General features: G+C 53.7%; 1 protein-coding gene across 4 annotated transcripts in view; it reads left to right on the forward strand.

Moving 5' to 3' along the window:
* Positions 1–1,898: 1,898 nt before the first annotated feature.
* Inpp5a (inositol polyphosphate-5-phosphatase A) overlaps positions 1,899–26,115 on the forward strand; it is a 113,850-nt gene continuing 89,633 nt past the window's right edge. For all 4 annotated transcript variants that reach the window (XM_048791415.1, XM_048791414.1, XM_048791417.1 and 1 more), the window contains exons 1-3: positions 1,899–2,030; positions 8,357–8,457; positions 11,469–11,556. In XM_048791415.1, coding sequence (XP_048647372.1) covers positions 1,914–2,030; positions 8,357–8,457; positions 11,469–11,556 — 306 coding nt within the window. In that variant the 5' untranslated portion in view covers positions 1,899–1,913. The remainder of the gene's footprint in view (positions 2,031–8,356; positions 8,458–11,468; positions 11,557–26,115) is intronic.

Below are 26,115 nucleotides of genomic sequence, written 5' to 3' on the forward strand. Positions count from 1 at the left end.
GATGGGCAGCTCCCTGAGAGCTGTGAGAAGTGCCCAGGCTTCTCTTGCTGTGCCTGTGGGGCTGTGGCCGCTCGCTGGCTTCCAGGTCAGCTGGAAAGCCAAGGTAAATGGTTGGGAGGTGGGCACGAGGCCCACAGGTCTGCTTTGTGACCTTCAATTTATCTGTCCCCCTGCCTCAGCTGAGAAAGTGCTTCTCAGTTTAAATTGCTGTGTTCACATGGTACTTTGATGTTCTCCAGCAAGATGCTGGTCCAGACGGAAGTGAGCTCTGGGCTGCTTCTTTCTGTTACATCCTGACAAGGAGCTTCAAGTTGCCTTCTGCCTGTGAGGGGGAGGGGCTCAGCAGAGGTCCTGGTCTTGCAGAGAAACTCAGACACTGTCCCCAGGCGTTCAATACCATGCAGACCCAGGTGGCTGCTGCCTACTTTCACTGGCCACACTGCTTGATACAAGGTCATGAGACTGTGGCATCCTATGCAGGGCAGCAAGAGGAACATGCCTGCTGCCCACACAGCTGGCTCCTTGCACCCTGCACTGCCTCTGGCCCTGTGCTGGGCATGAACTTGTAGAGAGGCCATAGGACAGGGCTCTTGAGGAGTTGAGTCTAGTTGATCCCCAGCTCCAGCTGCCCTTGGGCTTGTTGGGCCTGGAGGAAGAGCCCGACCTGAGACCAGAGGGCAGCGGGAATTTGAAGAGCAGGGCGTTTCCAGCATGACTGATGATTGCTCTGTCTCTTTCTGGCCCTTATCCTGACTGTCAGGCTCCCAGTGGTGTGGCTCACAGGGTGTAATTCCTTTTTAGGTCACTCTGATACTCCTCTCTGAAGGAGAACTAACAAGGCCTGCCTGTTGCTATTTTTAACTTGGCTCTTGGCAGTGTGCAGGGCCAGTGGCTATAGGCCTGTGCCACAGGCTTCCCCGAGCCAAGAGGGGCCTTCAAGGCTCGAGTATCTGCATGATGTCATAAGCAGGGGGCTGCTTATTGTTGGTGGGTCAGTGTGTGTGTGTGTGTGTGTGTGTGTGAGAGAGAGAGAGAGAGAGAGAGAGAGAGAGAGAGAGAGTGAGAGAAATAGAGGTGGGGGGGGGAGGCGCCTTGTGTTCCTTGCCAGATTTCTAATTCACTCTTTTCCAAAATACTTTTCCAAAACACAGCCTTCTGTGAAAAGTATAGTTCAGGGAAATAATAGTAGAAGAACCTATGTATTTTTACCAGCGTCCATTTTTTCTTTTTCTTTTTTTAAACATTTATTTTTTTAGTTGTAGTTGGACATAATACCTTTATTTTTATGTGGTGCTGAGAATCGAACCCAGGGCCTTGCCTATGTTAGGCTAGCACTGTGCCCCTGAGCCACAGCCCCCATTTTTTCTTTAAGGTAGAAATCCTTTTCTTTTTTTTCTGTAGAACCTTGGTCTGGGACACATGCAGCTCTGGGCATTGATTTCTCTGGTTGTCCAGGGTGCAGAGCGTGTGGAGCAGGAGGGCCAATACAGGGCAGGGGAGCTCCTGCAGGGGTGTGCAGGGGTGTCCCTGCTTTTTAAGGCATNACGTATATCCGTATCTGTATCTGTATATCTAACTCACTTGGGTGCAGCTCAGTGATAGAGCACTCGTGTCACCTGCATGGGGCCTGGGCTTGATCCCTAGCACCACACACATAAGAAGCCCCAGCTGGCAAGGGGAGAATGCACCTGGTGGGGAAGCAGTGTGGTGCTGTTGGCTTCACCGGTCGTGGCTTTGGGGCACCCAGTGGACAGCTCAGCCCAGGCCCCTGCGGTCTGGCTGTGGGTGCTCAGAGGTCTGCCTGTAGGGGCCGAGGTGTCAGACTTTGGGCCCCCAGTGGCAGGGAGCATTGTTTTCATTTTCCTTATTGTTGTTAAGACACATTACATTCAGCACCTCAGGTGTTTTTAAGTATGCAGGCTCTTTGGGCCAGTGTCTGTGGTCTGACTGACTTTTCTTTTTTTTTTTTTTTTTACCTTAACTTACAGCCAGAAAACCTGCAGAAGAACTGGCTTCGTGAATTTTACCAGGTAAGAGCTGCAGCGGGTGTTCCTTTGGAGTGAGCGCTCTGCGGCGAGCTTCTAGAGGGCTACAGCGTGTCTGCATGGAGAGCAGGCCTGGCTGCCCTGGTTTGGCCTAGCGGTGCTGAGCAGGAGGGGCTTCCTGTCTGTTTCAAAAGTAGTGCCTGTCACCATCCCTTGGGCAGCCAGGCCCAGGTCCTCCTCAGGGGTCGCTGTTCATGTCTTGACTCCCGCCCAGCCTGGGATTCCTTCTTGCAGTTGGGGGTGAGCACTGTCACTTCTCAGAATGGTCCTGCGGCTGTGGTGAGAGGCCTGGACAGCTGTGGGTCTGGGCAGAGGTGTTCAGGGTGGTGCTGTTAGCTGAGGTGCGGATCCCCCAGTTGACCACTGGCTGAAGGTTTATTGAGCACCTGTGCTCTTAAATTCTATCTCATGCCTGAAGATGCTTTGAAGAGACAAGCAGGGGCATCTAGCAGTGTGCATTCTAATAAAGGGGATGGGAGATGGACATGACAAGGAGCCATGGGGTCCTGTGGTTTGCCCTGGGTGGGCAGCAGGAGAACTTCCCCAAGGCAGGACCCAGGGAGAGAAGGGCCGAGTACCAAGTGGATGCTAGGGTAGGGAGGGTAGCGGTCGGCCCCATGTGGTGAGCACAGTGCTCTTCTGTCTGCTGCCTGTGGCAGGGTAAAACCTGGACATGGGTTGACTTCCCAGTTTCTCTTGGCTGCAAATGGATGGAGTGGGACCCAGAAGGCCTGTGGAGGCAGAGGTGTAGGATGAAAATGGGTCCCAGGACACCTGGTGCAAACAGCCAGTGGTTCCAGAAAAAGGGTGCTAGAGATGGGGGACAGGTTGGCAGATCCAGGAAGACTCAGATATGAAGCGGGGAGGCGTGTGTCAGAGGTGGTCTCAGGTGTGGGCGTTGGGAATTCTTTTGTTAGGGTAGGGTCTGTTGTCAGTGGGGCAGGTGAGATCTTGACCTTTCCTGCAGGATAATGGGTTCTGTGGCATGTGGTGGAGTGGGATGTGCGGGGGGATTGTCTAATTTCTTGTGTTGAGGGTAGTCACTCTGGAGGGCACTGCCTCATTCTGTCTGTGCCGTCCCTGGAGGCTGATTCATGCCCTCAGGTGAGATAGGAGGCACAAATGCCTAGGGATTCTCAGGGCAGTGGGGAGCCAGCCATGCAGGTGGTGGTGCCACTCTGTTGGCTGTGAGTCAGGTCCAGGGCGAGACAGGATGATCCCCTTTGTCGGAAATCTAGAGAGGCAGGTGGGAGGCAGTGGGCCATAGTGAAGGGGAGGCTGGCTGTGTCAGTGTGGTGATCTGGGATGGAGGGACCTTGTGTGGCTGTTGGCACCTGAGTTGCAGAGAGAACCTGCATCCTCTGGGTCTTTTCATCTGCCCATTGTGCCATGACTGGGTACTGGTTAGGGGCCAGGACCCCCCTATGCTGTCCCCTAGATGTTCAGCTGGGTGGGAGATATGGCCTCCTTTTGTTGGTGGTAGGGAACAAGTCCCTCTTCAGGCGGGGACTTGGCTCTTCTGCAGCCTCCGGTCAGGGCCCCATGGTTCCCTGGGGAGCCTGGAGCCTGGAGGACCCCTAGCCACCTAGTCTTCACTAGAGGAGGCACTGGGTGGTACCTGCTCTGCTGATGAAAGTGGAGCGTGGAGGAGAAGCAAGCATGGACACCTGCAAGGCAGGGCCAGGGCCAGCCACGTCACAGAGTCTGGGCTGTTGTCTTGGAAGTCTTCCTAGTAGGCCTGGGGGGAGGCAGGAAGCTGTCTTAGACACACACCGACAGCCTCATGGCCCATTCTGTGTGTCACTGACTCGTCTGTTCTGGGTGTAAGCCTCCCCGCCCTCGGTGCTGCTCCAAAGACCCTGATGGTTCACGAGGCTTCTCCTGCTGCTCTGTTGCTGGCTGTGCCCTTGTACACATCTTGGTGTCTAAGTTGTGAGGCCAGGAACCTGTGCCCCACCAGAATGGGAGGGAGATGGGAATGAGTGGAGAGCCCACCTCTGCATTGAGGATGAAGGGCTCATATTTGGGAACAGGGGAGTGTGGGAGCTGGAGTACCCATGGCAGTATGTCTGTGCAAGTGCAGCATTACCCAGCAGCCCACAGTGAAGTTGAGAGTTGTCACCTCAGTCCACTTGTTCACTCAGACCTCACAACTGGGCACATCTCAGAGGTGCCATGGTCATCATTATTCCCTGGCCCTTGGAGTGCCTCTCCCCTTTCCTGGAGAGGCTGAGACCTGGAGGGTTGGAAGAGCCCTTCTGCCTTGCTGGTGCAGGTGAGGTGGGAAGACAGGTTGACTTTCTCACTGACTGTGCTCTCAGGAGCAGGGCCCTGTCTGCCTTGCGCAGGACTGTGTCCAGGCTTCTGATGGTTTGCACATGGTGTGTGCTCAGCAGTTGTCTGTTGAGAGCCTTCTGAATAAGTTAAGCAAAGCAGAAAAGTGTCAACTCAGTTTTCTCTGCTTGCCCCTTCCAACTTGTTCTCTCTACGTCTGGCTGTACCTCCCATAGGTGGGTCAGAGATATGTGTGTTTCCATAGCTCCTTCTCTCTTGTCCATGCAGTGTCCCCGTTTTTAGTAAATTGGAGATGTCTTTCTATGTAAACAGTATCCACTCTATTCACAAATCCTTTTTCTTTATATATGTTTTGGTCCCATTTTTAATTTTTGTCTTTGTACCCTTTGGTATATAGCCATCCTAGTCATATCAACTTGTTGAGGTGGTAATGAGTCCTCCCCTTTTAGCAGTTCAGATAGCCATCCTGATGATTAGCAGTGCTTGGTAAGGTCCTTTCCAGCTCAGTTGAAGTTTGTCTTCTTTCCAGGTCTTGATTAAAATCAAGTTGCTAGGCTGGGAGTGATGAATTGCAAACTCTGAGCAGCAGCTTATAATAATTATTCCAAAAAAAAAAACAAAAAAACACACAGATAGGTCTCAGATTGACTCAGAACAAACTTGTGATGCTGACAGAGCCTTTTGCGATATTTGTCAGGCACTCCTGTGTAAAAACCCTTCCTGTATAACCCCCAGCTTTACTTACTTTTGGGAGAACTAACACAATGTACCTCTCAAGTGAAAGAAGCATCGTCTTATTTTTTAAATGTCCATGTATGACTGTGTTTTGATTATACTCCCTTGCCTGGTGTTTTAAGACCAATGTGGTCAAATTGATCTTCTTCCTATCTGCTGTTAGAGTCAACTGAGGTTTGTCAGGGATCACTTTTGGGAACTTGTGTGGCGCATGCCCCAAGGAGGGACCTCCTTTCGTCCCTTCTCAGTCAGCTCCCCACAAGGCAGATGAGATCTGCCTTGCCTGGATCCAACAGAACATCCCTGGCCTCCCTTGTTCACCTGCCAGCTGTTGGCAGCTCCCAGGTGTTACTCTTGGCAGGTCCTCCTACACCCCTCTGTTGCTGTGGCATGGTATGGCTCCTGCGTTCTGTCCTTGGGTCTGGACATTGTGTTCAACCTTCTGTGGACATGTCATGCTCTTCTTGGACCCACTCCCAGGAGAGGTGTGCTGAAAGCAGGAAGATACTTCAGGGCCAGGGTGCTGTGCCGAGCCAGCTGGTGCATCCCCAGCCCCACTCTGCTCCCTGAGGCAGGGCAGGGCCTGAGACCACCTGGGTAGCTCACTCTCACTGTAGGGTGCAGATGTTGGTAGTCTTTACTGCTCTCGTGGTAGCATGGGGTAGGGCTTGGGAGCCATGTGGCATAGTGGAGGAGATCTGAGAGTGGCCGGGGCTGGGATTAGTGTCCCTGTAAGAGCCTCCTGAGAACACAGCGCAAGGCCTGTCTGCAAGATAGGAATGGCCTCATCCGTACCAAATGGTCTGGCACTTTGCCTGGACCTCCAGTTCCAGAACTGTAGGAGATAAGTCTTCGTGTGAGTGTCTGTGTTACCTGGCAGTGGCAGCCCTTGCTCCCCAAGGGTCAGGGAGGCTAAATCTGAGAGCTGTTGCTGGCCCCAAACCCGTACTAAGAGGATCAATCCTGGCTGGCGACCAGGGGATCTTGGAGCCTGCCTTGCTGTGTGGGTGAACCCAGGGGTCAATGAAGTTGAGGGTTCTGGGCACAGTGCCCTGAAGACTGCAACTGTCCCTGTGAACAATGCACTGAGCACCATGTCTCCTATGGAAGTGGGGTTCCCCAGCCAGTGCTCCTGTGTCCTGGTTTCTCCGTCCCAAGCTGTCAATGTAAGTCTGGCTGTAATTGTGGGATGGATGAGTGAATGAAGCTGTAAGGGAAGCGTCTCCCAGGAATATCAGTGTGAAGGCAGGAGGTCCAGGCAGATTGAAGCTGGGTCAGGGTGACGGGAGCATATTGAGAGAGGGTGGGACTCAGGCAGGGGTGGCCTGGGACGAGTTCCTATAACCATGCCAGGTACTGGTAGTTCACGGTGAGTAGCACACTCAGGTCTATGAGGCTGTGGGCTGGAGTGGAAAGCAGGTTCAGAGGGGCTGGGTGGCTGTGGAGAGTGGGGAGTGCCGAGATGGTGAGAACTGTCACTTGTAAATTTGGAGACGCAATGCTGATACCTCTGTAACTCAGTTGCCACTGTTGAGTGTGCATATGATGTGTGGTTCTGATTAGGAATCCTAATTGTGTACTTGGTGAAGAGAAAGGCAGTTAGCCTCAAGTGTGGGTGAACACTTTTCTAGAAATTAATGTCCTAAAAGGAAAAAGAAGGAATGAATCTCCAACAGAAAACTCCGAAAGCAGATCTCCTGCCAACGATATCTTAGCATCCTTGAAGACAGCGTGATCCTGCCTGATGGTGCTTTGTTTCTTTTGTAAACAAAATCTGCTGGCACACACAGACTGAGCGCAGGCCCTTCCTTGTCCACCTATAGGAGGCAGCACAGCCGAGAGCCCATTACAGGCTCTGAACCTGCAGGGACTACTCAAGTCCTCACACCCTTACTCGCTGTGTGACATGGGCAAGCTGCCTGCCCTCTCTGCCTCTGTGTCCCGATGGCAGGCAGTGTGGCCATTTCTGCTCTCAATGACTACCAGGTATGGTCACCCTGTCAGGGGACGTCCCTGCAAGGCATTGCCTGTCCTGTGCTCCAGAAAGCAGGGCAACAAGGCCATACCACCCTCTGCTCAGATGACATCTGGACTCCTGGGTTGCCTTATGTGTGTCTGTCTGAGCTTTGCTGCCTGGGAGTGTAGGTCTGCATGGCCGGCCGTGTAAGTGTCAGGATTCAGGAAGTCTGTTGTCAAAGGGGAATACTGGGCCGCTCTGAAATGGCACTTTAGGGCAAGTTGAGCATACCGCAGAGACATGGAGTCCTTGTAGTGACTTCAGAAACATGAAGTTGGGGATCTTGGGACCTCGGAGACAGTGCAGTGTGGGCACAGGGATGGTACTGCAGTTGGGTAGGCCAGTCTAGGCTCAGGCCTGAGTCCAGGCTCTGCTGCTCAGGCTTTGTTACATTGGGCAAGTTATGCTCTGTACCAGTGTCCTCCTCTGCTTCACAGCCATATAGAATTCCCCAAGGATATGAGACAACTTTGGGACCTGGTGCCTGCTCATCAGTTGGCTTCAGTGATTCCCATATGGGTCAAAAGTGCCTATGTGCAAGTGTGCACATGCTTACACATATGTGCCAGCTTGTGCCGACACAGGCTCATGTATACCCTCATGTATGTTCTCACAATCATACTTTGTACAGGTGTGCTTATACAGTCTTATGCACACTCACATTCTCACATTCATACACACCTTGCAAATCATTCACGCATATGCCTGTGATGCTCGTGATAGCGCTCACACGTGCTCACACATGAGACTCACATACACAATGCACACACGTTCTTGGGCACACTTGTGCACACATGTAGAGCTAAACACATCCACACACATGCTTACTCCTGCAGTTGCATTCTCTTACCCAGTTTATACACACATGTACAGACATACGCTGATGTGCACACATGCTCACACATGTACATACCTGGGTGGCATTCTCATTTGCTGGTGGCCTACAGGTGGTGTCTTTGAGATGATGACCTGCTTGTTCAATTTTTGAGAGCTATCCAGACTCTGAAGCCCAAAGTGTTTCTTTTTCTGATTGGAGAATGATGCCTCTAGATTATTGAAGAAGTTCTAAGAAACTCTGAATCTTTTCTAAGGAATCTATGGTGATGGAAAGAGGGAGAACACTGGAAATGAAAGTAGCTGGGCATGTCAGGGAGGCTCTTCCAGCCTCTGTGGAGAAGCACCCTGGTGTAGAGGTGCAGCACCCCAACCTGTGATGCCAGGGCTGGGGGTGGCTTGTGCCTGACCTTGTGCTCTTCCCCCTCAGGTCGTGCACACCCACAAGCCTCATTTCATGGCCCTGCACTGCCAGGAGTTCGGAGGAAAGAACTATGAGGCCTCCATGTCCCACGTGGACAAGTTTGTCAAGTAAGTCTCGGGACAGGTTTCTGTGGGCTGCAGGGTGGGGGTAGGGTGTGTCATCTCCGTCTTTATCATTCAGGACTAAAACGTCCATCATGTATATACATATGCCTTCTTTGTCCATTCATTCCTTGATGGACACTGAGGCTGGTTCCATAGTTTGGCTGCTGTGAATTGTGCTGCTGTAGACATGGGTGTGCATGATCACCGTAGTGTGGTGACTCCAGTTCTTGAGACTAAATGCCGAGGAGTGGTATAACCGGGTCATAGGGTGGTTCCATTCCTAGCCTTGTGAGGGTTTCCATAGCACTTGTGCTGACTCTCAGTGCCACCATCAGTGTAGAAATGTTCCTTTTCTCCATGTCCTCAAGAGGGACTTCTTGAACAGGGTGCTTCTGCTAGAAATTTGTCCTGAGGTCTGCAGAAATCCCAGGCCTTGAGAATTGTAGTGAATTGTACTTCACTAACATTCTGTAAAATACAATGCAGGTAAAAGGTAAAATCTGTATAAGCTCGTTTTGGAAAATGTTGAAGGCTGTCATTATGGTGGTGTTTTCCAAGCGGGTCATGACATTAATGTCCTTCCTTTCTGTCTCTGACAAGTGTGGTCTTGAACCTGCTAGGTCTTGTCCCCAATCCTGTGCTCTGGCCTCCCGTGCAGGAGAAGTCGTGCCTTGTGACTTCAGGGCTGGCCATAGAAGGCCTCCATGCCATGAGGAAGGCACGCCATGTGCAGGTCCACATGGGGGCATCTGGGTCCACGGAGGGGGTTTGAGCCCTCCAACCTGGTGTCTGATTTGAGGAGAAGAAGGCTTGTGGGGACTCTGTAGTGTCCTGCTGTTCTAGGCCGGGCGTTGGGAGTGACATTGCCACCCATCCTGAATTCCTACCACTTGAGTTCCTCAAACACGACAGGGGTGGCTTTCAGGCTGAAAAACTTGCACATTTCCTCAAAATAATTTGTAATTTGGGCAATTTTAATTTTTTTCCCCTAACACTCACCAAACTGATATAAAATGCTGTGGAGAAGCAGAGTGAACAACAGCTGGGACAGTCCTGAAGGGGAACCAGGTGGGACTTCTGCCCGCCTGACCACAGGCTGATCTGTAGCAGAGGGACCAGGGCTGCAGGCTGCAGACACGCAGGGCAGACAGCAGAGGCAGGCCAGGCTACGCCCCTTATGCCCGGCTTGTGGTGCTGTGGGCTGTGTTTCCTGAACTGGGATCCACAATTCCTGTCAGACAGGGCCACCACAACCTGCACTGGCAGTTGCACTTGTAGAAAAGTAAAACTTTTCTTAAGTAAACTTTTCTTAAGACTAAGATATAGGAGAATAGCTTCTTCATAGGTTGGAGACAGGCAGAGATTTCCTCACAGAGGTCCAAAAAGTGCGGCTGATGAAAGGTAAGACTGGCAAATTAATCATGTTGAAATGAACCTCCTTGTTTATAGAGAGGCACTCTACACACAGGGCATTCGGCCACACTGGGAAAACATCTGCAGAGCACTTCCTTACAAAATTAGGGTTTAAATATATTAACAAGTTGCCAAAAAGAGGAAAGCAGGGCGATTGAAGAGCAGGGAGAAGATGTGATGGAGGCCAGCGCACTGGTGGGGGAGTGGCTCCACCCTCCTGGGCTCCTTCCTCCCTGCCAGCCTCACGGGCCTGTTGCTTTTGCTGTGAATAGCCAGCTGTCCTTTAAGAAGGTCATGCAGTGGGCACTGCTGCCGCTGGCTATTACCGGCTCCTCTGCACTCAGTGCTCACTCCTGGGATCCATTCCTGTGGATTTCAGCACAGCTCTCCTCTGTCTGAGAATGTCTGTCTGTCATCCTGGAGGCCATGTCTGTGGCCTGGAGCGCAAGCCTGTCATTTTGCTTGCCCCTTCAAGGCTCTCAAATGGCCGCCTGTGGCACTGCCCCACCCTTGAGAACTGGCCATTGTTCTTGACTATAGTGTACTTCACCCCTGACTGCCAGATTTGGTCTTCATAGCTGGTCCTCAGTGACTTGAGTATGTCGCTCTTTGGTTTGATTTTTTTTTTTTTTAATTTTAACAGTGGATTTATAATTTTAATCAAACCTGGAAATCGTGTGTTCCTAACTTCTCTCAACAGTGCTCTTCCTCCTCCTCCTCGCTGGTCGTCAGAGTCAGGGTGCTGGTGTTGCCCAGTTCTGGAGGGAGCAGACTCCCTTGGCCTCAGTGGGGGTTTCCGTGTGTGTCTGAGGGTCACTGGTCAGTTCTTGTGCAGGATGAACCTGAAGTCCATCCCATGAACTTGTTTTATTTCTGATACTATATTTTTCAGCTCCAGTTTTCTTTGTGATTTTGGGTTTTGTGGCTTTCTTCATTACCTTCATGTTTTCTTTTAAGAAATACCATGGTTTACAACCAGAGATATGAAAAGTTGTGCTCTATATGTATAATATGAATTGTAATGCATTTTGTTGTCATATATAATGAATTAAAATTTTTAAAAATTTTAAAAAAGAAATATTATGGTGTGCTTGGTTGTGTCTGAAGTTGCTGTTTTAAGATTCTTTCAGCTAATTCCATCACTTTTGTCCTCTCTGTCTCTGATTACATTGTTGGCGTTTGGTGCTTCTCTTTGGATGTCAGGTAATTTTGATGTGATGCCAGACATGGTGGAGTCACGCTGTTCGGTGTTGGAGCCTTGCTGTCCTCCTTCAGGCTCTGCACATTGTGGGTGCCAGCAGCTGGCTTAACGAGGCCCCTCCTCCCTCCCTCCCTTCTCGTCCCTCCCTTCATCCCTTTTATCCCCCTTCCTCCCTCCCCTCCTCCTTCGTCCCCCTCCCTTCGTCCTCCCCTCCCTCTTCTCCCTCCTCTCCCTCTTCTCCCTCCTGTCTCTTCCCTCCCTCTCTCCCGCAGTGGTTTGTGCAGGTTTCAGGGTGACGTGAAGATGCTCTCTGAACTACACCCTTGCTCCTCGTGAGGGTCCTGCTGCATGAGGAGGCCTCTGTTGCTTTTCCTTAATGAGCTTGCTTTTCTCCTTCCAGGGAACTACTCTCAAGTGATGCAATGAAAGAATACAACAGGGCTCGAGTTTACCTGGATGAAAGCTACAAGTCACAGGAGCATTTCACGGTGAGTCCTCCTCCATGCTGTGGTGGACGCACCAGGCTAGGCGAGCCTGCCCTGAGGCTGGCCCTCCCAAGCCCAGAGTTGCTTCACACTGCGATTGGCCTCAATTCAGTTGTTGCCACCAATTGCAGGCTGCTGGGTGTTCTGATGCCACTGTGACCTGTGGGGTGGAGGGTGGAGTAGTGATGGTGGCACACAGGTGCTTCAGGACTGCCTCCTTGTCGGCTAGCCTGGTGGGAATGGAGATGCAACTGGCCAAGAGAGGGAGGCCCTCAGCTTCGGGTGTCTGGGAGTAAGAAGGCTGCTGCAGTCTGCAGGTTGTAGAGACAGGAGATTGCCCCCACACCTGCACTGCTCTGCTCCCGTGTGCCCATGTCCCTTTTTGAGCCCCTAGGAGACCCCTGGGAGCCGGCTTGCTTCAGGATACTATGGGATGCAGCCTCTGCAGAGCTAGGAAAGACCTGTCCCTCCTCTGTGAGAGTCTTGGGTTCTGTGGGACGGTGGCCCCAGTGAGGTCAGCAGCCTTGGGAGGTAGGAGGGGCCTGGGAGGTAGGAGGGGCCTTGGAGCTCCCCCAAGGAGATGTTTGCAAGGCTTTGAGTAACTATTTGTTGCTTCAGAGATGAAGTCTGCTTTAGTCTGCTTTTTTGCTGCTGTCACAAGCAATTTTATAGGAGGAAAAGTTTATTTTGGAGCTCACAGTTTCAGAGGTCTCAGTCCACAGACAGCCAGCTCCATTCCTTAGGGCCTGGGAAGAAGCAGAACATCATGGTGGAAGCCTGTGGTCAAGGAAAGCAGCTGGGAATAGGACATCCGGAAGCAGAGAGATATTAAGTTCAGCTCACCAAATGTACACCCCGAAGGCAGCCCCGTGGCTACCCCCTCCACCACACCCCACCAGCCAGCAGTCACCACCCAGGTGACCCTGTCAGGAGATCAATGCACTGATCAGATTCAGGCTCTTATGGCCCAGACACTTCACCTCTGAACATCCTTGCACTATCGCACACATGAGCTTCTGGGGACACCTCATCTACACCCCAACAGCATCTCAGGCTCTTCCTCAGAAGCTTCAGGCTCCTTGGGTTGGGCTAGGTCTGTCCCTTGTCCTTCACAGCACCCTCTGTCACACCATCACATTTACAGCTACTTGCTTCTCTGACTTTCCACAAGGTGGAGTCCTGGTGGAAAAGTGGTCCTTGTTCTTCAGCCTTTCTCTGCCCCTAGAACCTGACTTGGGCAGAGCAGAGATGAAACCCTTGGTGAGACAATTTTCTGTCAAGGTTTGTCTCTGGATTTGGGGCATTCGGTGCTGGGTGAGTGGTGCCCTATGGTCACGGAGACAGTCACAGAGCTGCAGATTCCTGGCAGAGTCCAGAATCCCTGCAGCACCTCCAGACCCTTCTCCATGCCCCTCCACCCACATTCAGGGCAGTGTGCCTCCAGCTCTGACCAGTACCTGCGTCCATGGGGGCTCAGGACACAGCCTCACTGCTTCCCAGTGGCCCTCCTCTCTGTGGCTGCCACCTCCCAGCTCTGGACTCATCCACCCCTTCGTGGAAGCTGGCCTCCCTTAGCCCTTTGCTTTCCTCTGCCAGGATCTAACTTCCTTCTTCCTAAATGGGACTTCTGCAAATGAAAAGACAGAATCTCAAAGAAAAACACACTGGTTGAATATACATCAAATTGGACATGACAGAGAGAAGAGAAAATGGCCCTGCAGAAAGCAGTGGTACTGTTGAGTGGAGCACACCTAAAAATGTCTTCCAGTGGCTGGGCAGCATGGCTGAGAGAGGATGTCACGAGCCTGACCCTTGTGTCACTGGGGCCCCGACGGGTACAGAGGGGATGCGTGAAGGAATAAGAGCTCAGGTTTCCCACAGCAGACCCTCAGATCCAGGTATTGTACCAGCTCCAGGCAGAGTGAGCATGAAGGCGGCACGCGACACACGGTGCTGAGCACAGGTCCTGCAGGGAGCTCCTCGTGGCTGCCTGTCCTCAGAGCCTCTCTGACTGCCTCCTTCCTGCCCTGCACTGTGGCTTACTTCACTGTTGGCATTGCTGCAGGAAAGTCCCTCTGCTCTTCCCAGCCTCCTTTAACTGTAAAGACACAGGTGTTTTCAAGTAACGTAAGGAGAGGAGCCACGCTAGCACGGCCAGGAGAGAGCAAGGGTGGCTGTGCTGCTGTGGAAGTGACCTTTAGAACCGGGGCTGTGGTCAGAGCAAAGAGGGCTGCCTCCTGATGGCAGAGAGGTCTTCTGCACAAGCCCAGGGCAGTCCTGAGCACCCAGTCTCCTGGCTTTCACAGACAAGGAAATAGCAGAACCTGGTGGAGAAGTGGGCAGGCCTGCCCGGCAGGGATCTGAATATGCCTGCTCTGTTAGCTTATGTGCAGGTGGACAAAGGCCTGTCCAACAGCCTGCTCTGCGGTGTTGGTGGAGCCACCCGAGATGCCATACACCAAGAGGCAGAGCAAGGAGGGACGTCTGCCCAGCATCTGTGGCCCTGAGACCACGAGGTAGTGTGAGTGGGCTTAAGGGCCCAGTGTGAGGCTCACTGTCCTCACAGGCCTCTCAGCACGAAGCTGAGGGGAGTTTTAGTAGCCCTGTGGACCTCTGAGGGCTGCACATGCCTGCCTTTCCTCAAGGCTGGCTCGGGCTTTTTCTGGACAGGTCCCCAGTGGCCTGTGCTTGGGGTGTTCTGGTCCTGACCCTCTGAAGAGGACATTCCCAGGTCTGGATGAGTTCTAGGGCTCTTGGCTGCCTTCTTTCCAGGGTCCTCCCTGGCTTTGGCACTGACCACAGACCCTTCACCAGCACATGTGGGAGTCTGGGCCATAAACAAACACCTCCAGGAGACTGGAATTATGCGACATGTGTTATTGGATGTTGAGGGATAAAATTAGACGTTAACTAAAACGCTTTCTGAGAAATTGTCAAATATTTAGAAGTCAACCAAGTTGAATCCCATGATTCAGAGAAATGCCACGAAGAAAATGAGAAAATATTTTGAATTATACAAAAAACAAACTAAAAAACCTTCAGAATGTGTTGACTTGCCAAACAGTCTGCATTGCGGATGTGCAGTGGTTAAGCTGGGTACCCAGCAGAGGGGGTGCCACCCTGTTGCTCAGACGGGAGGTGCCAGGCAGGAGCCTGTCCAATCCTGGTCAGGAACTTACCTCCAAGGGCACCTCACACCACCTTGGACAGCACTACTCCTAGCCTGCAGAGGACGTATTCTCAAAGTCAAGGTCTCTGAAGTGCCAGCAGCCAGGGCTAGGGCTCAGGGCAGCTGGAAAAGCTGCCTGAGGCCATTTTCTTGATTGCCCAGAGAAGTGGACCAGGGAATTGTGCTGCTATAAACACTGATGTGGCTGTGTCCCTGTAGTATGCTGTTTTTAAGTCCTTTGGGTATAGACCGAGGAGAGGGATAGGTGGGTCAAATGGTGGTTCCATTCCTGGTTTTCCAAGGAATCTCCACGCTGCTTTCCAGATTGGCTGCACCGATTTTCAGTCCCACCAGCAACGTATGAGTGTCTTTTCCCCCACATCCTCACCAACACTTATTGTTGTCTATATTCTTAATAGCTTCCATTCTAACAGGAGTGAGATGAAATCTTAGTTTTGATTTGCGTTTCTCTAATTGTTAGAGATGATGAACATTTTCACTATCATATATAAAAAAATTAATAAAAATAAAATGTAAAAGAAGAGGACCAGGGAGGCAGGGTGTCATGGTGCACACCTATAATCCCATTGGTTCAGGGGGCTGAGGGAGGAGGATCGTGAGTTCAAAGCCAGCTTCAGCAACTTAGCAAGGCCCTAAACAACTCAGTGAGACCCTGTCTCTAAATAAAATAAAGGGATGTGGCTTGGTGTTTGAGTGTCCCTGAGTTCAATCCCCTGTACCAAAAAATAAATAAATAAATACATAAAAAATAATAAAGTGGGCCAGGGAACAGAAGCAAGTCCTAGAGCTGTTTGGTAGGAGGCGGGGCGTGGTGTGCAGTGTGTCTGCTGCTGTGCCTGGCTTAGTGGTGCCTGCAACCTGGTGTCCCTCTTGGGGGCACCATCCTCTGGCCTGCAGCATGGTCCTGTGTGGGCTACCTTTGTTGTTGGTGGGTGGCTGTGGGCAACAACCACCCACCAAGGTTTGGTGGTGGTCCGGCTGCTCCAGCTGCCTGCAGCCATCATGGGTTGGCACCAAAGTGATGACACTGTTGTCCCTGGTTGTAACCGAGACTAGGGTCCTGAGCACCCCCATTTTATGCCCTCTCAGCATGTCATGACCTTGAGTGAGCCTCTAGGTGTCTTGATGGAGAGCACCTGACTCCCTCAGCAGAACTGGGTGGCATTGGCCAGCCAGGCAGCCCTCCTACCCAGCCTGGTGCCCTCTGGCTTCAGACCGAGGGACATTTAATCTTTACAAGATTGATGGTATCAGAGCAGTATTTTCAGCTGAGTCTGGTTCAAATAATAGGCCATTAATTGTAGAAGGAAATTGAAATGAATTTATCTTGTACATAAATGCTGTCATGGGCATTAATAGGGATCAGACTATAGTGGCCTGTTCCCAGAAAGCTCCTGAACTGGCTGCACCTGCTGCGCAGGCTGACTGTGGGGGTTGACTGGTGGTGGCAGGGTCTGCTGCTCCTCCAGTGGGGATGTCCTGGGAGCTTTGGGAGACGCAGGGGACTTGCGAATGACCTTTACGGCCAGGAGGTGGCGCCAGCACAGCACCTGCAACCCTAGTGCTCCCTGAAGGAGATGCTTTTAAGGGGATGGGTGTACTTTAATGGTGACACTGAATTTCGAGTGTTTGCAAGAACCCTCCTATGTGGCTGTTGGAATAATCAGGAGGCTCATTGGGTCTACACAGAGACATAAAGACAAGCACACCTCCCTCTCTGGGCTCCCTTGGTGGCATCCCTCTCCCCAACCTCTGTCACAGCTAGTGCCTTGCCTGCCTGTGCTTTCTATGGAAAGTTAGTGTGAAGTCTGTTTTTTTCCAGAGGTGCTGCTCGTCTGGCACATTCAGGCCTTAGCACTGGAAGACCAGGTCCTCATCCTGCTCCTGGGAACGTGTTTGAAAATCTCCATTATCTGGGCCAGGGATGCCGGCCAGGGTGTTGGTGTCACAGGCAAGCTGTACAGGAGGCAGGAATGCCTGTGCTGTGAACCGGAAGTGTCCCTGACCTTTCCCCCTGGCAGGGCCCACCCTGAGCCTAATGTGGTTCTGCTTGTTGTCTGTCTTCTCCCTGGAATCACACTCCCGAGAGCAGCAGCTGCGCTCTCCCTGCTTGGCCCTGGTGCCCGGGCTGTGCCAGCACATGCAGGTGTTCAGAGTCAGGGGACAAGAGGGGGTCCCTGGGGCGGAGCAGCCCTTGAGGCAGGAGCAGCTAGGACTGGTGGACTCCACGTGGGTACCTTAGTCCCCAGGTGGAGGGTGGAGGAGGCAGGGCATGTGCGGGGTGAGTGCAGGGGACAAGCCCCAGACGGGAGTGGAGGCTGTTGGTGTTCAGTGCCATGGACTGGTGCAGTCCCCTGGGTCTGGCTGCTCGGGGCCAAGCATGGGGCTCCCAGAAATTTGGAGAGGAAAGACGGGTAAGGCAGGTTCATCTAAGGTGCAGGGGTGTGTGATGTACCAGAAACCACCCGCCAGCCAAGAAGGATCCCAAGGGGAAGGGGACTGCCTGGGCAGGGCCAGAAGTGTCCCTCCAAGGCACCTGCCCCGCCAGCCCACACCTCAGGCCCCAAGAAGAATGGGGGCACAGTTCTCACCGAGGAGGAACCTGAGCCGGACATCCCCTGGTCCCTGGTGGCAGCTGGGTCTATGGCATCTAAGGGACTGCAGACAGTGCTGACCAGGCTGCTGGGCATACATGATGTCCTGACGGCTTCAGTGGCCTCATGTCCTAGTCATGGTTTTGTGTTAGCCTCAAAGATACAAGATGCTCCCAAGTCAACCCTCGGGAGTGAGCTGGCTCTGCCTGCAGAAGAGGGGCTTGTGCTCAGCTTTGTGGTGTGAGAGAGAGAGTGTTGCTCCCCCCGGGGAGAAGCGTCTGGCACGCAAGCAGGCTACGCCATGCCATCTCCCTGGCCAGGCATCAGCTGCCACCTGCTCAGTTCCTCTCCACATTCATCCCAGCACCACTGGGGACCAGGCCTGTGTTTTTGGACCTGAGAATATCTGATGAGGAGCCACAGTGACCTTCCTGCACAATGCTACCTCATGGTGACCCTATTCCTGTGGGCATCTAGAATCAGAGGTAAAAGAAAGAGGGGTGCTGCCTGTGGCTGACTTGTCTTCTGTGGGCCAAGGATGTGGCTGCCAACCTCCTGGTTCTTCTGCCTTCCCAATACCCATTCCTTCTGCCCCAGGTCCTTTGCACTGGCCCTGTCTGCTCTTTCCCCCTTCCTGGAGGGTTCTGTCCTGCTGCCTTCTCCTTCTGGAAGTTCTGTCCCACTTTCTCCTTTTTGAGGGGTCTTGCTACCCAGTGTGAGCATGATTCTTCAAACAAGTTCTCCTTACTCAGGGCCTGTCTCCTTGCTGCGGTTGAACCAGCTCCATGAAGGCAGGGATCTCTGCTTCTTGGTCCAGTGGCCCATCATGGGTGTCAGATGGAACAGCCCTATGTGAACCGTCCACTCTGGAGATGGAATCTGTACAACGCATGGAATTCATGTGTTTGAGCAGCTTGGCATGTGGCATGAAGCTACTTTGTCAGAAAGTAGCAGGCAAAGAGTTAAGAGAAATCTTTGTTACAGAGTTGGGTCCTTAGGTGAGGCTGGGCTTTTCCTCAGATGTGCTCCCCTGCAGCACAGAGGGGACTTTGGGCAGCCTGTGAACAGGAGCCATTGACTGGGCTTGCTTCCTGACCCTGCCTGGTAAGATGGGCCTGGTCCGGGGAGGAGGGCTCCAGAGAAGGTGTCCAGGCCAGAACCCGAACTCTGCTTGTATGGGCTTGTGCCAAAGAGGGGCCCAGAGGGGAGACCTGCTGTCTGTCCCTGAGCTGCCTTTTTCAGGCCTCACTTTAGCTAGCCTGTTGTCCCTGCCCCGGAACACAGCTGCCACCTGCCACCTGCCCCACTGGAGATGGACTTGGGAGGAAGTTCCTGGGGAGGCCTCGGCACCGTGTGATCCTCGGTTCAGCGTCTCGCAGCCCAGCATGCTGTGCAGGCCTGGACACCAGGTGGGCCTCTGAGTGAAGTTTTGCAAGTCCATCCCAGCATCTGTCGATCCCGCGCTCCAGCTGTAAGGAGTCCAGTGTCTGACCTCCTGGGCCCCACGGAGCAACATGGAGAACGCAGTGGCATCCTGACAAGCCTGCCGGTCCATCGGAGGACGTGCGGCGCTGCCTTCCTGTACCACTCTGAGGAAGAGGCTGTAGACCTGTCTCCCTGCACGTGCTCTGCTGTCTCCTCTTGCTACAGAAGGAAAGCCCCACAGCGCCAGGCTCCCCTCACTGCTTCGCTGGAAGCCAGAGAGAGAGAGAAGGCCGGGTCCCATTGTGGTGGACTTCAGGTGTGGCTCAGGACTGAGGAAGGGCCCTGAGGGCCTCCGAGTCCTCCCTGGTGACTTGGTGTCCAAGGTGCTGGCACCTGAGAGTGGGGTCTGGGCCAGGGTTCCTGGCCTCTGGGCTGCCTGCCTGAATCCGAGCAGCCCGTCTTGAGTGGCTGAGCAGCATTTCCACTGGGAGCAGAAAGACAGTGTGTCTCCTGCACTGCTGCCATTCTCCCCCATGAGGGGTGTCAGCCTGGACCTGAGTGCTGGTGCCGACCTGTCTGAAAGCTCTGGTCTCTGGAGTGAAGATGGCCGTGGGGCCAGGGCAGGGGAGGAGTAGCTCCCCTCTCCACGTGGGCTCTCTTCACCCTCCTAGGGGAAGTTGGGGAGAGCATGGCTTACTGATGGCTCTGGGTTGGAGCAAAAGGATGTGCACTGGTACTTAGAGTAGCTTCAGAGAAGTGCTGAGAGGGCCTGATCTGGGACTCCAGGCTCCAGGAGGTGGCTGCTGCACAGAGCTCCAGCTGGAGCCAGGACAGGAAGAGGTATACAGGGTGCTGGCCTCTGTAGCCCTCCTGCTTGGGCCTCTGTGTGGCCACACCAGCCCGGGGCATAAGGAGGAGCTAGTGCCTCGGTAGGTACCATGCTTTTAGACACGCAGATGCTTGGTATGTTGGTGTGCTGTGCTTTCCCTGTGGATAAATCAGAACAGGGAGGCTGATGTGGGGCTGGTTGTCAGGACACTCACTTTGTGGCCCCAAACCCCAGCATGGCAGGGGAGCCTTGGGTGGACCCAGCACTGTGGCTTACTCCTGGACCCCCACAGGTGCAGACCCTTGTTTCTGCCAGAGTTGCAGGTGGCAGGCGGTGTGTGCAGTCTTGCTGTGGCAGCATGTCCTTGACCTGGATGCTTGGCCATTTGCTCCCCTAGCTGTCTCCGTCACGTAGCCAGTGTGGGGCTGTGCGGGTGGCTGGGCAGCCTGAGGCTGGTTCTGGGATGGGGCAAGCTGAGACACAGTGTGGGGTGGGCATGGGTCTGCTCTCCTGTGGAGGAGGCCCAGCCGTGGGGCCTAGTGTGGAGTGGCTCTAAGGCCCACCCTCAGTTATCCACTGCTCGGTGAGCCTGCCTCCTGCTTACTCAGGGCTCCCGGCTAGAGGCCCACATCCCTGTGGTCTGGACTCCCAGGAGTGGCGGGCTGCTCAGCAGGTGGGCTGGTTCCTTTCCCCTTCACTTTCTGTGTTGCTCATTGCACTGCTGAGAGGAAGGTCCTCACTGGAGGGGTGGATGAGCTCCAGAGACTTGCACACCTGGCTGTGCTCTTGCCTGAGCATCATCTGGGTTTCCCACAAGGGCTCTGGCCTGCGTCTGCAGAGCAGGGCCTGCTTTCTCTGACTGGGAGCTGCCGAAGGCTGACGTGGGGTGTTAGAGGACCTTTTCCATGGTGCATCGTGGTTCACAGCATCTGGGTCCTAGGACCTCCTTAGAAGGCTTTTGTCAGGCTGCCAGCCTCAGCCAGAGGCCCTATTGTTGAGGGTGGGGCCGGGGTTGAGGCTGCTCGTGCCTGGGAGACCCCTTCCCATGGACCCAGTCCCCTGCCCCATGTACAGCCCTCTCCCCTCTTCTTATGACAAGACTTGAGGGAAATTCAGGGATTAATGAGTTTGCTGCTGGTTTTTGATCTGAGGATGGGGAGCATTTGTGTTGGGGCCTGATCTGCTGTGGGCAGGGGCCCTCCCTGCCCTGGCCCCTCGCCATCTCCTCACCTGAGACAGGCCTGATGAAGTGAGAGGTGCAAGATTGGTTTTCTAAGGGCACCGGGTGCTCGGTGCTCAGCTAAATCACAGCTGTCTGTGCTGCTGGCGGGTGATGACCTGCTCTCCTGCCTCGGCACCTGCAGCCCCGTGGGACGCGATGATGTGCGGCCGGGCAGCGGCCGGGCTGCAGTGAAGGTGAAACTGTCGTATCGATCTTTTTAGCACTAAAATATGAGCCACTTTACGCCTCTCCCCGCTGCTGTGATGTGAAAAATAATAACTCGGATCCAAATTAAAAATATTGATCTCTGGAAGGTGTTGAAAGTAAATAAACACCTTCCTAAGTTTTCGGTCAGCCGAGAAATGGTATTCAGCAGTAAATGTGTCGGCTCGTCAGAGTCAGGGTTCTTGATCTGTTTTTCCTCCGAATTGATTTTTCATTATTTACTTCCTAAAAGTGTTGAAACTTGGTCCTCTGCTGTTGGATCCCAGCATTTGGGCAGATCATTTCTTTGGGGCTTATGAGGCACTCCTGATCCACTCCTTCATTGATTGATTGATTTTCAGCTCAATGAGCCTGCAGTCCCACTTTATTCAGGACTTCCATCATAATTTTTTATACATTTAGGCTTGACTCTTTTATTTCCCACTAACAGATGAGCTGACATTGAGCTATCAAACAGGGAAAACAATTGCCATGAGGTTAATTTTGTCGCAGGCCCTGTGCATCCCAAGGAGATGCGACTGAGGGGTTCCCTGACCATAGGCTGGGCCCAGAGCCAGCCTGCCGGGGCCCTGGGGATCTGCTTAGTAGAGGCTGAGTTCAGCATCCCTGGGAGGGGTGGTGCCTACGGGGGTCCCCTGTGTCTGCCAGCAGCCTGTGGCTGGACAGGCTGTGGGGCATGGAGTGCTAGTTCTGTGAGCTTGGGGACAGAATGAGTAGTGTGTCTTTTGGGAAGTTTTCCTTTTAGGAGGCAGCCAAGGGGCATAGCTGACCATGTGGCTCTGTGTGGCCCGTTGTAGCTGGCCAGGAGAATGCCACACACAGGGGCCAGGGCTGCTCAGGAATTACAGCAGAAATATTGCAATGGCCTGGCTTCTCCATGATTTTTCCTAGGGGGTTAGACAGTCTCCTGGAGAGACATGAAAGTGTGGCTTGTTCTGCTAACACTTAAAGGCAGGGTTCCTGTTCACTGATGTCCAGAAGGGGAAGTGGCCAGGTGGCAAATTCCTCAGCTGAGTGTGGGACAAAGCAGACTGCAGAGGGAGGAGGGTAAGGCTGGTCTTTGGCTCTGCATGCCCAGCACCAGCCACTGTGCAGGATGTACCCCATGCATTGTGCTTTTGATGCTGGCCATCAAAATGTGTACCTACCTGTTGGCATCTGGCCAGCTCCACTTTGTGCCTGTGTGTGTGGAAGTGCTGTTGAGCTGCCATGTCTCTGCATGTAGTCCCCTTGTGGGGACAGTGGGGGAAGAGGCATGGTGGCAGGGCAGACTCCCTTCACACCTTGCAGCACACTCCATGTCCTTCAAGACAGACGTCTCAGGATGGTCGTGTGGCCTCTGGGCATAAAGCACTGAGGCCTGGGGAATAGTAAGCCTCTCCGTGGTCATTCCATCTGAATCCATGGCCGCGAGCCTTGAGAGGCTGGGATATTCACTGACTGAGGCAGGACAGGGCAGCCAGACTGGCAGTCATGCTTGTAGGAGGGCACCTGGCTGGGGCTGGGGCTCCTGGACAGAGGTGAGGGCTTTGCACAAGGGTGAGGTGGCCTTACCCAGCTGTGATGCCTGTCTGGGAGGGACATGAGATCTCCAGAGAGAAACCAGTTTTCTCTGACTGGACTTGGGGAGCAGGACTTGAACAGGTAGGAGTGGCAGTGACAACGGTGGCCTACGCAGCAGTGGTGTGCATCCTTTGCTCACACCTTCCATGTTACTCTTGCATTGCCTGTATCCCCCTATCCCCCAGGTATGACACTGGGCCTACAGGATGTCCCCTGTGCCTGGTTTTGGGTAGGAGGCAGCAGGGACCTAAACCATCCTGGGTGCATGCTGCTGTCCTAGGCTGAGAAGGTCACTGCCAGCACAGCTCCCCTCTGAGTGCAGATGTCCGCGAATGAGCAGCTGCTCTGTGCTAGGGCCATGGTGCCCATCTCTGCCACTGGTGCCTTCCTGCCTCCAGCAGCACTTTGGGTGAGCAAGTAAGCTCAGAGAGAGGGCACACCCTCCTGGCCCTGAGATTTGTCCAGTGACTCGGTGTTCCAGATGCCACACTCCTCACAGCGTAGACTGGGGACGCTAGGTGTTGGCTTTCTCCTCAGGAGCCTCAGCTGGCTCAGCAGTGGGCTTGGCCCTGCTCCCAAGTGTGGAGGGGAGTTGCAGTTTGTCTGTTCATCCCCAGAAATGCAGAGACCGATGGCCATGCTTGAGCCCTCCCTTGGGACCCACGTTTCTGGTGGCTGAGCAGGGTGGTGTGTGAGAATCCAGCATCCAGACCTCCTGGCAGGGCAGCTCTGACAGAAGGGGAGAAGCAAGTCCAGGCAAAGGGAGTCTGCAGTACCTGATTTGCTGTGTTACCCTGGAAGCTACCTCCTCAGGGCTCGGTTGAGGAATGTGCTGAGGACACTGGAGTCCCATCAGAATGAGGAGGTGCTAGGGATGCATTCTTGCAAGAATCCAGAACTAGAAAGGCTGAGAGCTGCTGTCAGGCTCAGTTCTGGGGGTCACCTGGTGAGGGACCCCAAGCAGAAAGCTCTCTGCTTCCGGGCAGAGGCTGGTGATAGTGCTCTGTGGTGCTGGGCTCTTGGGCCCTGGAAACACACCTGCAGAACTGGGCTGGGCTCCTGTCATGTCACACGCATTCTCCACTGAGTGCTGTAGCTGACATCCTGGGGGTGAGCATTGTGCAGGCAGGAGGGCAGAGCCAGAGCACGGAGCACCAGCTGGAGGAGCTACTGTGGTGAGGCTGGAGCTGCCCGCCAAGCCAGCAGCTGATTCTCTGGTACCAGGAACCATCCCTGCTATGTGCTGTCACTACCCAACAATGAGTTCAGGACCTTTGTGGGAAAACCTTTCTCCAAATCTGGAATCTGTCACAGAAAGCATGTGGGTCGTGACCAGCTTCAGGCTTCACATCCCCGCCTTTGTCCAGTTGCAGAGGTTCTGCTGTGAGGTGGGGTCTGAGGAGGGCCAGGGGCAGTCCTGTCTGAGCGTAGCAAGGAGCACGGGCTCTGCTGACCCGAGCAGCAGCCCTGTGCCTGCATTTCGTACTTTGAGCAATCATCACACCTGCCCCCCAGCCCCGCCCTCTAGGCTACTCCCCCTTCACACACCCTGCGCTGGTGAACAGGAGTTGGTGCTTGTCCACGGTGCCCAGCCCACCTTGGGGCTTTTCTGATTGTGGTGGTGCTTGGTCTTGGCCTTCCCTTTCCCATGGGCCCCTTGCTGCTGGCACAAGGTAGCCGTGTCCATTAGATGTGAGCCTGGCTGTGGGATGGAGGGCAGTGTGGGTGTGGACATCCCCACCTAGTACATTCAAAGCCACCTCCCCTCCAGGGCTATCCTTCCACCCCTTGTCCCATGCTCCCTGGTGGGAAATTTGTAACAGGCTTGAACCAGGCATGAGGTGGTGGCCGATCCGTCAGGCAGCAGACAGGCATGATGGAGGCCGTGTCACACAAGCCTGGGAAACAGATTTGCTCCAGGAAATGTACTGGTGAACAAACCGAAAGACTGTAGAGCTCTTAAGGGGTCCATGCTTGTTAGCGTTTTTGACAGAAAATCACTGAAGCAGTGAACATAAAAAGTAGTCCTGGGCGGCTCGCCCCGTTGCTGCTCGTCCTGGGCGGCTTGTGTTTGCTGCTTGTCCTATTTGTCTGGCTTCAAGTGACATTTCACTTCCAGAGCCCCCTGTGAGCTGCACCCTGCTCACCTAGCTGGCATTTCCCTGGGAGGTGGACAAGCCCTTGACTCTGCTCCACCCTGAGGGTGGTTTCTGTGCTTCCCTGGCCCAGGCAGGCTTGCCATCCCACCTCCCCAGAACCTGGTTCACAGAGAGAGGGTGACCTTCAGAAATGGGCAGCGCCAAGGGGCCCGCTGGTCACTGTGCACGTGCCTGGAGAGTGCCTTGAATGGTTCGCTGGAGGAGGTCTCACTGCTGCCCCTCTGTCCCCTGTTCTCACGTCCTCCTTGCAAGTCCTCCTTGCATTTACTGTGATGGTTCAGGTCACAGGATCAGCACATGCACAGGTGTGTGTTGCACCAGAGGTTCGGTTCCTGTGCCATTGCTAGAGCCCCACAGCCTCCCGCGCCATCTGGCAGGACACCATAAGGCACGCTGGCCAACTCCTCTGAAACCGTCCACAGCCCCAGCCCAAGGGGGAGGTGTGTCTGTCCATGCAGAGACGTCTGCCTGCTCAGGGACATGGTCAGGATGTTGTCTGTGCAGCTGGTATGTGGCTGGCTCAGCACAACTGTGGGCACTTGAGCCGGGGTGGTGGGTAGACCTGTCAGATGTGCTCTGCAGCCTCTGATTGGCCTTTCAGTTCCATCCAGTGCCCACGTGTGTAGACGTCTGGGGTAGTGGGCATTCTGTCCCTTGTGACTGGTCCTCTGCCCCCAAGGGCATGGGGCAGGGTGAATGGATTCTTACTGGGCAGTATGGTCATTATGAGCATTTTGGGATTTATACCCTTTAGACTTGCTGCCTCCTAATTTGCAATCTCAAAATCATCTTTGTATGAAGGGGATGAAAGCACCCACCCCAGAGGGAATAGCTTGTGGCCATCAGAGTTTCCCTCTTCAGTGGGGTCTCATGTGGAGGCTCCACATGTCTGCTGCAGGAAGGGATGGAGCGGTCAGGTCCAGACATCAGGGTGCCCACTGCCTTACCTCACCAGAGCTTGGGCCAGATGTCAGGGTGCTCATTCTCTCACTGCACCAGAGCTTGGTCCAGATGTCATGGTGCCCAGTGTCTCATCTCACCATAGTCCACTGCTACCAACACGTAGGGCCACCCTTAAAGTTGTAGAAATACCTGCCCGCAGGTGAACATGTTCCATGTTTCCCCTCAATTGTGTGTCTGTCCTTTTAGAAGGAGGCCTGGTTTCTCATTCTTGCAGGGAAGGTGCTGGGTCAGGTTTGGGGATTTTCTCTCACTGTGATTCTTCTTGGCGGTAAGAAAGGGTGACATGACCACCATCTTCCCGCGTCACATTTATCTTGCAGTCAGATGTGTGCCTGGCCTGTACTCCTGCTTTCTCCCATATCCCGGTGGGTCCCAGGGCCTCACCTCACTCA

This window comes from Marmota marmota, unplaced genomic scaffold, assembly GCF_001458135.2.
Source record: "Marmota marmota marmota unplaced genomic scaffold, marMar, whole genome shotgun sequence".
NCBI classification, from domain to species: Eukaryota; Metazoa; Chordata; class Mammalia; order Rodentia; family Sciuridae; genus Marmota; species Marmota marmota.